The 13,735-nt window shown below is 59.1% G+C and overlaps 1 protein-coding gene across 1 annotated transcript; it reads left to right on the top strand.

Moving 5' to 3' along the window:
• Positions 1-868: 868 nt before the first annotated feature.
• On the top strand, positions 869-13,608 carry PRELP (proline and arginine rich end leucine rich repeat protein). Its single transcript, XM_054804127.1, has 3 exons — positions 869-1,015; positions 7,582-8,533; positions 10,406-13,608. The coding sequence occupies exons 2-3, from the start codon at positions 7,597-7,599 to the stop codon at positions 10,582-10,584; spliced, it is 1,116 nt and encodes a 371-aa protein (XP_054660102.1). The 5' UTR covers positions 869-1,015; positions 7,582-7,596; the 3' UTR covers positions 10,585-13,608.
• Positions 13,609-13,735: the final 127 nt, after the last annotated feature.

Below are 13,735 nucleotides of genomic sequence, written 5' to 3'. Positions count from 1 at the left end.
CTGAATCCTGCATCCCGGGGATGCCTGTGGGAGGGAGGTCCCCGTGGCTGCTGTGCCCCCCAGGACTCCTCGCTCGTGCCCACACTGTGTCTCAGAGCTGTGAATATGCAACAGGTCCCAGGCTGCTTCCGAGCTCCTTGGAGCAGAAGTGTGCCCCCTGAGCATCCACGAAGGCGCCGAGCACCCGGGAGCCTTGGGGGGGTCCCTTGGCCGCTGCCCCTCGGTGCACAGTGGCTTTCCAGTCCGTGACCTGGCTGAGACTCCATGCAAAACCCGGTGGCCCTGTGCCCGTGGCCCGCTCGTCTGCATGGCACCACCATGGCTCCCCTCCTTTCTCTTTATTAAGTGCCATCAGGATTTAAATTAAAGCTTATCACCAGCTGGGAGCGAATGAACCCTGCGTCATGCTTTACGCTGCCATCTGCCAGGCAGGAGCAGGGACCCCGGCATGGGGCTGGCTCCCTTCCGCAGGGATGGGGGGCAGCTGGAAGTCACTCCGTGCAGGTGGGGGACCCCGGGGCCAGGCTGGCTAGTGACACGCGTCAAACCCCCGTGCTCCGCACCCCCGCTGCGATTCAGCCGTGTCGCTGCAAAGCGCCGTCCCAAACACGCGCTCCTGGAACAGGGGCTGTGGCAAGGGAAGGGCTTATTTAAATTATTAATTAGCTTTGTTTTTAAACACGGGCTCCGAGCAGCCTCCGCAGCAGAAGGAATTGTTATTAAACGCCAGCCCTCCGGCAGGCAGGCCATGTGTGCGCAGCGGAGCCCACAGCGCTTGGCTGCCAGATAAAGACGTTATTGTTGTCATCGTGCCTCCGTCCCAGCCCTCCGCCTCCCGCGCTCCCACCCACCCTCGGCCAGCGGCTCCCAGGAACAAAACCCCCACGCTCGTCCGAGGCTCACTCGTGGTGGAGCCGAGAGGAGGAGGAGGAGGAGGCGGAGGAGGAGGGAGACAGCCAGAGAGAAACTTGTCTTGGGGATTAATAAGAGGCAGGAGGAGGAGAGGTGCACACAGGTAAGCTGTGGGCAGGTGCTTTCCCCCAGGCTCTTCTTGCCTTGCCCGACCCTCCAACCCAGGACGCTGCACTGGTCCACGATGCTCCTGCCCTCTCCAGCCTCCCTGAGGTGCAAACCAGCATCTGCTCTTCCTTTTTTGTTCTCTCCTCTTGTTGGTTTTTCTGTTCTTCAGCAGCTGGAGTCTTTGTTCCTTCCCTTTTCTCTTGTTGCGAGAGGTTTTCTCAGCATGGGGCAGGCTGGGGTGGAGCGGGGGGAACTTGGGGCTGCAAAGTCAGAGGGAAGTCCGTGCGTGACAGCGTCGCAGCTACCGCCAGCCGCTCTCTGTGGGGGTGAGCGAGGACCCCCTTGTGCGTGTGTGTGCGCGTGTGTGTCCGCAAGGACCTGTGCTCCCACATGCTCACAACCCCACGCACGCTTGGCTCTGGCTCTGCAGCCAGGGAGGCAGAGCTGGGGGTGCCGGGGGGGAGGCACAGCCCAAGCCGTGCCCAGGACAGTCCCCTGCCTTGGAAAGCAGCGGGGGAAGCGTGCGAGGAGGGGGGGGACTGCTACCACGGAGCCTCCGGTAGCATCGAGTCTCTGCGCCTTCCTTGTGCTGAGCACAGGGTCCAACAGACGGGCTGGGGGGGGCTGCGCGCAGCCCTCATCCCCGTGCCGGAGTGGGGAGCAGGGAGGTTCCCTGCCCTGCGGAGGGGACCAGCATCACGCTGCTTTGAGAAGGAGGTGGGACAGAGCAGCCGAACAGCACCTCAGTGCTTCAGGGGCGCTTTGCAGCAAGCTGGTTTTCTGCCCAAAATGTAGGTGGTAAAGCCCTTCTCTCCTGCCTGGCAGGCAGAGCCGTGCCTGGAGCACACAGACCGTTCCCAGGGCGTGCAACACCACTTTTGCTACCTCAGTCACTGAGATTTGAGCCAAATCCGCTCCAGGGCAGGCGGAGAGGTGCAGCTCCCTCCCCGCACCCCGCCATGGGGAGGGCTGCTGTGTGGGTCCCGTTTGGAGCCGGCTCTTTGTCTCTGCTCTGGCAGAGGCAGGAGATGATGGGAGGAAGCAACAGGGCAGCGATGTTCACTGAAGTCCTGGGGAAAGGGCTTTGTTGCATGGAAGAGACTCGTCCCAAACCTGCCCTTCCCCGCCTGCGTGAGAGTTTTACGAAAAACATCTACGGGGCAGAAAGTGGAAATTCATCCTCTTGGCAGCTGAACGCAAAGCATGTCGCACATGAGGGCTTGGAAACTTTCCTGGGAGCCTGCGATCATGGGCCTTCCTTATGTGGTGCTTGGCCGATGGCATCCCGCGAGCTGCCGGAGCTGCCTCCTGGGAAACACCCTTTCCTTGGCCAGCCTGGGACAGGCAGCGTGGAGCAGAAATGCAGGGTGCCGGGGGGTCCCTGCTCCCCTGGGGAGGTCTGGGGGCGAGGGGCTGAGTGTTTTCACCTGGGAAGAGATAAAAGTGCAGCTGTGGGAGGTTTCCTCTGCCCTCGGGAAGAGGCTGGAGGGGAGGGATGAGGCAGCAGCTGCTGATAAGGCATCAGAGCAGCTTCCCACCCTTAGAGAACGCAGAGCCGTGGGGACCGAGGCGAGGTATTTTCTCGGAGGGGAGCAGGGTGTGCGTGGGGGGCAGGCGTGGGGGCCGGGCTGTGGTTGCCTTGGCAGCATTTTCTCCTGTGATTTGCTTTTGTCTGTGTCCAGCCAGTTCCACTGTGTGTGGCAGAGAGGTCTGCGGGCGGGCTGAGCCCGGAGCAACCTTGGGAAGAGTTGGGACATGCAGCAGGGGAGGAGGGAGGGAGGGAGGGAGGGAGGAAGGAATTGCTGACATGGAGAAGGCGGCAGAAAGGTGTTTTCTGCCAGGACTGCCTTCCCACGGACCCTGCTGCGGGAGGAGGTTGCTGGAGGGAGCACTGAACGCGACGAGCCTTTCGCAATGAGTCTGGTGACTGTGGTACGGTGAGGAAATGCTCCTGGCACGCAGGGGGATGCAGGAGCTGTGCGTTGTTGTCCCCACGTCTTGCAGACCTCAGGCTGAGCCCAAAAGCGTTGCTCCAGAGCCCAGGAGCGTGTCCGGGCTGCAGGGTCTCCTGAGACACCCGTGCCCTGCACGGACACCGCACTATCCCCGCAAGGAGAAGCGCAGCGGGGGCCCAGCCCCTGTGGCTGCCTCGGCGATGTGCTGGCTCCAGCCCCAGCCGAGCGGGCTGCCGGCGGCCCCGCTTCTCGCTGGGAAAGGGCTGGGAAAGGGCGAGAAGAGCGGGTTGTTGCATCAGGGCTCTGCTCCCCAGGGAACCCTGGGGACGCCTGGGTGACAGCGTGTCTGCCCTCCCCTCCGAGGACAGGCTTGCACTGTACGTAGCCCTTTTCCAGCGTTCCCAGCTCGCCAGCGCCGCTGGATAAAGAGCTCCCTGTTTCAGTTCCAGCTCATCAGACCCAGGTTCCTGCAGAGACACTAACGGGATGTTGCAGTGGTTGGACACAAGGGAAGCCAACAAGGGAGCTTTGCTGGCTCCTTTTGGTTATTTTTAGCCCTCTCTCCTTGTTCTGCTCCAACGTGCAGGTTCCCAGGCTGGGTGGGGACATTTTCCAGCCTGGGGGCTGCAGGGGTGATGGGAACTGGGGATCCCAGTGGGAAAGCTGTGAAGGCAGCTAGCAGGGTTATGGGCACCGGGCTGGAAAGGATCCCTGGTCCAGCCATCTAGGCTTTCCCCTCTCCTCCCAAAGTTAAAGGTTCCCTTTATCCCTCCCAGCCCCTGCACAGGGGTCCCGGATACATCAGTGATAGCCATCCAGAGCCGGCTGCTGCTCCCTCCACGTCTAACTGCCACAAGAGGCAGGGAGGGCAGGAGGCACCCAAGGGAGAGCGTTGGGACTCCTGCCCGTGACAAATCCTCCCGTGACCTTTACATAGCTCACTCTTGCCCCGGAGGTTGTGATTTTTGCCCGCACTTGGCACCAGTCCCCGGGCTGGCAGGGAGCACTGCTTGGGAGCTGTGGGTTAGGGAGATGCAGCGGAGAGAAACTACGTGGAAAGCAAACAGCAGTGGCATTTGGGGCTGGAATTTCCAGCTGTTGTGCCGAATTTTTGTCAATTGTAATAGGACGACTGAGGGAGCAGCTGCCTTTTTCTGGGAAAAACCCTGGGCTGGCATCTGTCAGGTGCCCTGGTCTTGCACCCAGGCCATGCTGCTCAGCCCAGCCCGCAGCTCAGGAGGTGTCAGAATGTTTTTGTCCATGAATCGAGCCTTTTCTCCGCACCAGGCAGTTGGTTCCCTGAATGCATTCATTGCTTCATGATTTTAACTTTATTCCTGTTGCACGGATTCCTTGTGGGTACCCGGGATCTGAGCTGTCTTGTCCGTCGGGGAGTGGTGAGAAATGTCGAGTGGAGGCATTTGCAGAGCAGGCGCTGTGCCGTGGCTCTGGCCGCGGATTCGGCAGCTGGTGCTCGTGCAGAATCAGGGTGTGGGATTTTGAAATCTGGCTTCTTGCATTCATGCCAGTAAATTCAACTGCATTAAACTGGATGGAGAACAGACTGCCGACTGTGTCGGGTCCAGGGAGAGCTGGCTTTGAACCTTCCAGCGTGTTGGAGGCAATTGTAAAGCTTGTGGCGGCCTCAGGCTTGTTGCAAAAAGCCCGGCTGCGGCCCCGTTGAGGACGTTATTCTGGATGCAGGGCTGTTGTGGGGATGCTGGCTGTGAGCTGCTTTCCTGTGGCCTGCTTGGAAGTGGGTCCTGCTGTCCCCGAGCAGGCTGGGGAGCAGTGGGCAGAGCCTCAGCGGGGAGCTGCAGCTTTGCAGGGAGAGGCTGGCGGGCACCGGCAGCCGAGAAGGGTGGTGGCAGCGCTGGCTCTACCCGGCTGTGATGGCAGAGGGGCTGTGGCAGTCCCCGGTCCCCATGGGGATGTGGCAGCAGGTTGCAGGCGGCACAGCGGATAAGAGGGGCTGCGTCTGCCTCCTCACACTTCCCTTCTGTGCTGACAAATGCCACATGATGCTGCTGCTCTCCAGCCTGAATGTCTGGCTTGCTGACTATTTCGGCTATATGCCGAGTCCGTAAACATCTGCAGTGTTAAAGCCTCATGCGGAGGGGATGGTGCAGGCTGTGCAGGGCCAGATTGCTCCTGGAAGGGCCAGGAACTCAGCCAGCTCCCGAGACCAACGGGGTGGCAGCTCTGCCCTGTCCCCCCCACTCCCTGTGACGTTGCTCGGGGTGGCTGCTGGGTGGCCCCAGCTGAGCATCGCTCTGTGAGTGGAGGGAGCCGAACACCCGGGTCACAGCGTGTACTGGCTGGAATATCGTGTCCCAGCTGCCTCCTCCCCTCTGCAACGGGCCAAACGCAGACCTCAGCCCCCGCCGCTCCCCGGAGCGTGGTGGGCGTTAAAATCCAGGTCTGAGTTTTGAAGCTGAGGCAAAATCTCATGGAAAGGTCTGGGAGAAGGTGAGGGAGAGCCAAGTGCAAGGAGGGACGTGGCTGGGAAAGGAGCGCGGTGCTGCAAGGCCAGGGAGGGGACTGCACGTAGAGCAGCTCCCTGTCACGAATTTGTCTGTTCTCTGCCGCCTGCCATTGAATCTGAACTCTTACAACACAGAAGCACGCACGTACATCCCCAAAGGGGACTTAGTGCAGCACTGCTGAGCTGAATATCTGGCAGCGTTCGGGCCCCGTTGCTCTTCCCCTGTTCCTCCCTTCCCCCAGCGAGATGCCAGAGCTCTGATTGAAAACAGCAGGCGTGTGAGGCTTGTAGGGTTAAACGGAGCCAGATGGGAGCGGAGCGAGACAAAAAGGAAAGTAATAGGCTGGGCCTGGAGGGGGGGGTGGTGAGAATAACATCTTTTCTTGGAGAAAGTCAATTACTTGGAGCCCCAGGAATGCGTGGGATTGCTTCAAAGGGAGCCAGGCTGGTGAAGCCCTGGGAGCAGTGGCCCGGCGAGGGGCTGTAAGGACGTCCCTGGGTGGGACACAGACCCGGTGGGAAGCTGTAAGCAAAAAAGGGGGTTGGTTTGGCAAGGGGTTGTCCCAGCGGTGTTGGTCTGTGCCGCTTGCCGGTCCGATGAGGGCTGGGGACGTTTCCCTGCCGCTGCCCAAAGGCCCACGCGCTGCGCCCGGCTCAGCCCTGCCTGTGCGCTGCTCCCACCGGGCGAGCTGAGCTGAGCTGAGCTGAGCGGGGCTGGCTGCGCCTGCGGCCACGACGGCAGCACCGTGCACCAGCGAGCTGCGAGCTCTGCTCCGTCGGCTTGCATGGGAGAGAGCAATGAGCCAGGAGAGCCTGATTTCTCTCCAGCATCAGCATCTCCGGCTGCAGCATCACCAAAGGCTTCTGCCCCACGCTCCAGTCCCAGCAGCGCTGGCTCCCACAGCAGATGCTCCATTTCCCCAGGAGATCCATCTTCCTCTGAGTCTCTTCATCTTCCTCCCCGTCTTATCTCACTCGATTCTCTTTCCCACCCTGCCTCTTCTGAGCTCCTCCATCTGCCTCACTGTGCATCCAGCTCGGCTCTGTTCCTGCTGGGGTGACAAATGCCGCCGGGAAAAGCCTGGCGAACGCCCCGAGGTGTCTGCCCAGGAAGCCCACAGCCTGGTCTGCTCCAGCTGGCCCCGGGGAGTGTCAGAGCATCCAAAGCACCTTCTGCACGGGGCTTTCTGGGGAGCTCGTCTGCAACAAGTTGAATCCCTCCATCCTCCAAGGCATCAGCTGGAGAGCTAAACGGTCTTGCAAGGATGACTGCTGCTGTTCCAGGCAGCAGCAGCGAGGGCAGAGATGGGACAGGCAGCCTTCATGGGCTTCACGACAACCCAGAGAAAAGGAAAAAGGTGGTATTTGTAAGGCGTTGGTGTCCAGGAGAAACTCTCTGGGTAGGGGCAAGCAGAGACCTTGCCCGATCCCTCCAGATCTCCCACTTCTCCTGGGACTCTCTCCAAATAAGCAGCCCAGCACCCTGCAGTGGGACTGAAGGTGATGGATCAGTTATTTGGGCAGCACAGGGAGCTGTATAACCAAACACCTTCGGTATTGCCCATGCATAATCTTGCAAATGCCTTTTTATCGCGTGGCCTTGAAAATGGACTGTCCTGCATCAAAGCCTTGTCCCTGAAGCACAGGGCCATCCATCTCTGCTGCCCCGCTGACTGCTGCTGGCCTCCTGATACTGTCGCTCAGCCAATTTGCTACTGAAACATTGATTTTGTTTTGGGTTTTTTTTTGGCTCAAGTGCAAAATTAAGCCTAATCCATCAGGGTCTCTGAAGGGGCAATCTATCCTTCGGGAGAGGGCACAGTGGTGTTGGGGCTCTGTGGGGCAGGTGGCATGTGAAAAAACCCCAAACCAAATGAAAAAAAAACCCAAATTCCCCCTGCCATGGCATAAAGCTGAGCCAGAGAAAGGGGATCTCAGTGACTCATGCTCTAGCGAGGGGCTGGATTTAAAGATCGCTTCCAAGGGGAAGGAGAGAAAATAGCAGGTTACTGGCAGGGATGTGGGGTGAATTCCTGCCTGTCAGTGACGGAGGAGATGGGAGATGATGCAGTACCTAAATCGGGCTCTTCCTAACCCACCTCTTCTTGTTGCCTCCCTCAGGGAAACAGCTGGACCATGAAGGTGGCCTTCAGCTTGCTTCTCCCACTTGTTCTTGTGCTGATCTCGGAGGTGAGCGGGCAGCGGAGGAAGCCTCCCCGAAAACCCACCCGCCCGCCTCCCGAGTTCGTTGAGCCCGTCGAGCCCACAGAGCTCCCTCCACCCCTGCCGCCGGGTCCCCCCTCCATCTTCCCTGACTGCCCTCGAGAATGCTACTGCCCCCCAGACTTTCCTTCTGCCCTCTACTGTGACAGCCGCAACCTGCGGAAGGTCCCCATCATCCCATCCCGCATCCACTACCTCTACCTCCAGAACAACTTCATCGACGACCTCCCGGAGGAGTCCTTCAGGAACGCCACGGGGCTGAAATGGGTCAACCTAGACAACAATCGCATCCGGAAGGTGGACAGGCGGGTCCTGGAGAAGCTGGAAAACCTCATCTTCCTCTACATGGAGAAGAACCAGCTCAAGGAGGTTCCTGCCTTCCTGCCACCCAACCTGGAGCAGCTGCGTCTGAGCAGGAACCAGATCTCCAAGATCCCTGCTGGGGTCTTCAACAAGCTGGAGAACCTGGTGCTCTTGGATCTGCACCACAACAAGCTAAGCGATGGGGTCTTCAACAAAAACACCTTCAAGGGACTCAAGAACCTCATGCAACTCAACCTTGCCCACAACATCCTGAGGAAAATGCCCCCTGGGGTGCCCAGTGCCATCCACCAGCTCTTCCTGGACAGGAACAATATTGAGGACATCCCCAGTGACTACTTCAAGGAGTTCCCCAACCTGGCATTCATCCGGCTCAACTACAACCAGATCTCTGACAAGGGGCTCCCCAAGAACTCCTTCAACCTCACCAACTTGCTGGTGTTGCATCTGGCCCACAACAAGCTCACCAACGTCCCTTTCATCAGCCCCAAGCTGGAGCACCTCTACCTAAATAACAACTCCATTGAAAGTGAGTTGCACTGGCCAGTCGGGAGGCTGTGGGGAGGTCTGTGGGGGAGCAGGTGGGCTTGAGGATGGCAAGTGTTTGTTGAAAAAGGTCATTTTTTTACCCACTGGGATGTGAACTCTTCAAAGGGGGATGTGGTGATGAGATGAACTGGGGGCTCTTTGTAGGTGAACGAGGCTCTAAGGGGGGTGGATTTGCATGTGGGGAAGGATGGTCTGAGGATTAGGATGGTAGCTGAGGAGCAGAGCTAAATTCCCCCGGTGCTGCAGGGCTTTTCTGGTTCGCTGCCATGGGCAGGTCTTCTTTGGGGCCACCTGCCATCTAAATAGTTACTTCCCCAGCAGGGCTCAGAAATAGGGATATTTAAAAAGGAGAGTCTGTGCACATATTTTAAGAACAGATGCCAAATACGCAGTCAAGATGGTTAGAAATAACCCAGCTTAGCTCTTGAGCTGAGCCTCACAGAGGAAGGAACAGGGAGAACAAGGCTGTGATGGAGGTTGCCTTGGCAAACCAACCGGGGCAGTTTTGCACCGTTCCAGGCAAAGCACTGCGATTTCATGGGAGAGGCGCTGGCCTGTGAAGTGTGTAAACATAGCTAGCACATTTGAGAAGACGACAGAGACCCATTCCTGGTCCCCCCAGATGTTTCTGCTATTAGAGGTCCACCAACCTGCTGTCCTTGTATCTGCAGGAGAGCAAGAATGCGGTGCTCCTGCCAGAAACCCTCCACGTGTGCCGGGAAAAGCGTGCTGGGCTCTTGTATTTCTGCCTGCGGTGGGCTGCATGGGGGCTGCAGGACCCACCCAGGGCATCGCTCGCCTGTGACGCAGCCGCCGGGTGGGTGCTGGTCCCCACAAGTGGTGTGACACAAGCACTTCCACGCTGCGGCGCTTAGTGCGCAGCGATGGTGCGTGACTTTATGTGCAAAAGCCATCTGCTACCGAAGAGGGGCTGTAAAATCACAGAGCGGTGTTAGCAGGCCAGCTCCTGCCCAAACGGGGCACCGAACGTGAGCCAGGAAGGGCCGAGCAAGAAAGCTGCTCTTTGCAGGCAAGCGCTAACAGCAATTATGGGATGTGATGAGGGAGAGGGACAAAACCCTCACAAAGCCACATCCCTTCTCTCAGGGGGTCACCAGAGTCTGTTCCCGGGGAATAATGACACAGTGATGAACGTCTGGTTCAAATGCTGGTTAACCTGCATTTTATTTAAACATCCCCAAAACGGAGCCAGGGGGGACCCTGAGGTGACTGCTGCTGGCTTCACACACACCGGGACCCAGGTCCTGCTAGGGCTTTCCATGGAGAGACACCTGCGTGGCCATGCACATCGTATCCCAGCTCTCTTTTTGCCTATTTTACCCAGCTTTTGTAAGGTTTCAGTCCCTGGAGCTGGGTAGCAACATAAGAATCCCCAGGTTTATTTTCCGTAACGCAGGCCCTGGGGTCGGGAGAAACACGTGGAAATCCAGAAGTGAGCAACGAGCTGGTTGTTGACGTTATCTTCAGCGTAACGGTGCTGGAGCGTGTTTCCTTGATGTTTTTTGTGGTGGGGTTTTTTTTTTTTTTTGAAGGCTTAGGGCTGGCTCGGCAGGTTTCATGTTTGAAATAATCCCTTTTCTCTCTTAAATGACACTGCATCCCTCACCGTGCTTTGGCTGAACATGACCTACTTCAATTCTGAACAGCAGCGAGATTTTCCTCTTGCTGGGGCTCTGCTGTCTTCTGGGGGAGGCTGGAGATTTTCCCCCTCTGTAGCAAAGCAACCCCATTTGGGGGTTCAACAGGGGGGCATGGAGGGGGGGTCTCTGGCATCCCTCTCTGTCTTCCCTTTCCTCTAACGTGCAGCCCACCTTTCCTCTCCTCCCTGCAGAAATCAACGGGACGCAGATCTGCCCCACCTCGCTGATGTCCATCCAGGACTTCTCCCCCTCCGACCTGGACAGCGTGCCCCGGCTCCGGTACCTGCGGCTGGATGGGAACCTCCTGAAACCCCCCATCCCCTTGGACCTGATGATGTGTTTCCGCCTCCTGCAGTCCGTGGTTTTCTAGCCCTGCCCGGCAGCGTGCCTCTCCCAGCACTTGGCTTTGCACAGAGACTCGACCCCCGTCGGTGTTTGACACGTGGGACCCTCTTTGCCTCCCTCTCCCCCCGCTCACACCCCACCTCCATCCCTCATGCTTTCTCCCTCTTTCCACCCCTGCGGTGGCCGTGGTCACGCGTGGCATGTGCATCCTTGGGGACTGCTGTCTGCAGGGCAGCACCGCATTGCAGCAGCCACCCCAGGGTGCAGCATCAGCCCCCCGGGGTGGCTGCCACGCTCACCCCAGTTCCCTGCCTGTGGGCCCTGCCTTCTCTGCCCTCCCCCAGGCCAGCCCTGGAGCTGGCTCTGTCTCTCCCCTTCCACCCGGCAGAGTTTCAGGAGGTTGGATTCGGTCCAAGCCAAAAGCATCTCCGGATGGAGCTGACGAGGGAGCCCGGGGGCCACCTCGCTGCAGGACTCGGGTTGTATCCTTGCTCGGGGTGGCTGCGCCCGGAGAGCCCGCCGTGTCCCTGGGGAAAACTCCCCTGCGACGGAGGCGGAGCAGCGATGCCCTGCGCTGGCGCCCCGAGGGTGCGGATGGCCACGCTGCAGCCGGGGGGCGCAGGGCGATGCCGGGCGGAGCGGGTGGCTGGGGGAGCGGGAGCGGGATCGTGGCCGGGTCTGGCGCCGGACGGCAGGACCGGCAACGACACCTCGTGGCCAGAGCCACGTCCCAGGGCCCCGGGTGGGGGGGGAACACACACGCTCCTCCAGCCTGGGCCCTCCTGGGGGGCTTTGGCCTTGGCTCCGCATTGCTCGGGAGGCAGAGGGGCTCGTTCCCTCGCGGCTGGTGTGAACTTGGCAGGAGGGAGCGGGGAGGTGGCCGGCCCCTGCAGCAGGAGCTGGGCTCTCCTGCACCCTGGGCGGGTTGCACCTTCCCCACACCCTCCTTTGCAAGACCGACCCCGTCCCCGGCTTTCACCCCTCCCAGGCTGCCCCCGGCAGCATCAGTCCACGGTGCCGCAGCCCCTTCCCAGCATCCTGCATCCTCCCCCCGCTCGGGCTGCGGAGCCGCAGGGCTCAGCGCATCGGCCGCATCTGCCGCTTCCAGCAAACCCTGCCCTCCCTGGCGCAGGCAGGACCCGAAGCCGTGCGACCCTGATGCTGGTGACCTGCTCCGGGCACAGGACCCCCGCCCGGGGGCAGAGCAGAGCCAGCCGCTCTGCAGCGATGCCAGCAGGACATTTGCTTTTGTATTTGGGTACCTGGGGCCAGATGCTGACGTGGGTGTAAATCCCGGTTCTGCTGGGGCTGGGTTGACCCGTGAGATCTCTGCTCTGCTCTCACAGTCCCTCTGCCCTCCTGCCTTGACTCCCATCTCCTGGAAGTTTTACTCTGTTGCTTTCTTGAACCAAACACTCATGACTGGTTTTGCTTCCCCCCCCCCCCCCCCCCCCCCCCCCCCCCCAGAAAGAAGGAAAGAAAAGGGAAAAATAACTCTTTTGGAAAAGCTATTTTTTATTCCCCCTTCTCCCTGTTTTCACATGTATCGCCTCCCTCTTTGATAGCTGTACCTGCATATATAGGGTGTTCGGGTTTAGGGCAGGTTATTCTCTTTTTTTCTTCCTGATTCTCAGGATTTATAATTAAGGCCAAGCATTAGAGGAAACAAACAAACAAAACCAACCAATTGAAATAAGTATTAAAGCAATAAACCAAAGAAACCAGCTGTTACCTCCTTTGTGTTCAGCCACCAAAACTGACTCTTGTCCGAGATGGGCACAGAAGGGCACCGTGTCCCGCTCCCCAGGAATGGGACAGGGATGCTCCCCGCAGCCTGGGGACACGCCGGTGGCCCTGGGAGCTGGGTGCTCCCCCCTTCCTAGCACTGGAAGGTTCATTAAACCCCCCGTGCTAATGCAGGCTTGTTTGCTCATGAGAAAAGTCTTCCTCCAGTGGGCTTTGTTGGGTTCGACAGGTTTCAACCTTAAACCCGGAGACCCTATGTATATATTTATATATAATGTGTATATATACTGGTAGACTGTACAGATATATCTAGAGACATATGTAGTTCTCGACTGATTTCAACTTAAAGATATTTTTCACTCCTACTCTCCGCAGCAGTGAAAATAAAATGATTCACCAAGGGACCCAGCGCCGTGGTCGGACCTGCCTCTCTCTGCTCCATCCCCATCTTCCTCGCTGCACGGGAGCTGCTGCTTCATTCAGGACCAGATTTCCTCCGTTGGGGCCAACCTTCCCAACAGTCGGAGCTCGGTTGGGAGCCCCGTGAGGGGGAGACCCCGGGGGTCCCTGCAGCGGGAGGCTGGCGGGTTTGGAGGTGTTTGTGGTGTGCCCTTGCTTGAACCGATGCTGGGTTGGACTCGCAGCAGCAGACCTGCAGAGCGGCGGTGGGCAGGCTTATGGAGCATGTGCCTGTCCTAACGAGCACCTCTGCTAATTAAGAGAGCCCAACTTCCACTGCAGCTCCTAGAGCCGTGGCTGCAGCTGATGGGTGTTATCGTCCCTGCAAGCTGGCTGGGAGAAGCCGATGGCCACGTGCGCTGCGTGTCACGGCAGGTCGCGTGAACTCAGGTTGAGCTGTCCCCATGTCGCTTTTGTGCTCCCAGAGAAGCCGGATGAACGTCCCCGGGGTGAGTTTGACCCAGGGGAACAGCACAGAGGGGCTCCAGGGTGTGTGTGGGGGTAGCCGGGGGGAGGCATCTCTCCCACCCACAGCGATGAGCCCGGATCCATCCCCAGGGCTGTGGTTGCGTGGGGTGCGCGCGTGTTTTCACACGAGCAGAACGGGTGTAGGCAGCGACTTATCCTTCTGCCCATCGCCGCAGCTTCAAAAAATCTCCTCTTGCTGCTGCTCTCCCCACGTGAATCATGAGCGGAGAGGGAGGACGGCTGTGGGAGTGGGTGCGAACGCATGGGCTGCGGCGTGGGGCTGCTCACGGGAGTGTGCACGCTGGCAGGAGGGGGATGTGTGTGTGTGTGTGCAGAGCAGGCACAGGCAGCGAGCTCCCCTTATGTTTTTGTGCTGGAGAATAAAATCTCCGTATTTTGTGATCAGGACGTGAATCATGCACTCACGGGTGTGCGTTCACTCGCTGCCTCCCCAACCAAGTCAGCCCTGTCTCCCGGGGGAGTTGAGCACCGCAAAAGTGTGT

Source organism: Grus americana, chromosome 25 (genome assembly GCF_028858705.1).
Source record: "Grus americana isolate bGruAme1 chromosome 25, bGruAme1.mat, whole genome shotgun sequence".
Taxonomy (NCBI): domain Eukaryota; kingdom Metazoa; phylum Chordata; class Aves; order Gruiformes; family Gruidae; genus Grus; species Grus americana.
The sequence above is the reverse complement of the archived record's forward strand: the minus strand, read 5'-3'. Positions and strand labels throughout refer to the sequence as shown.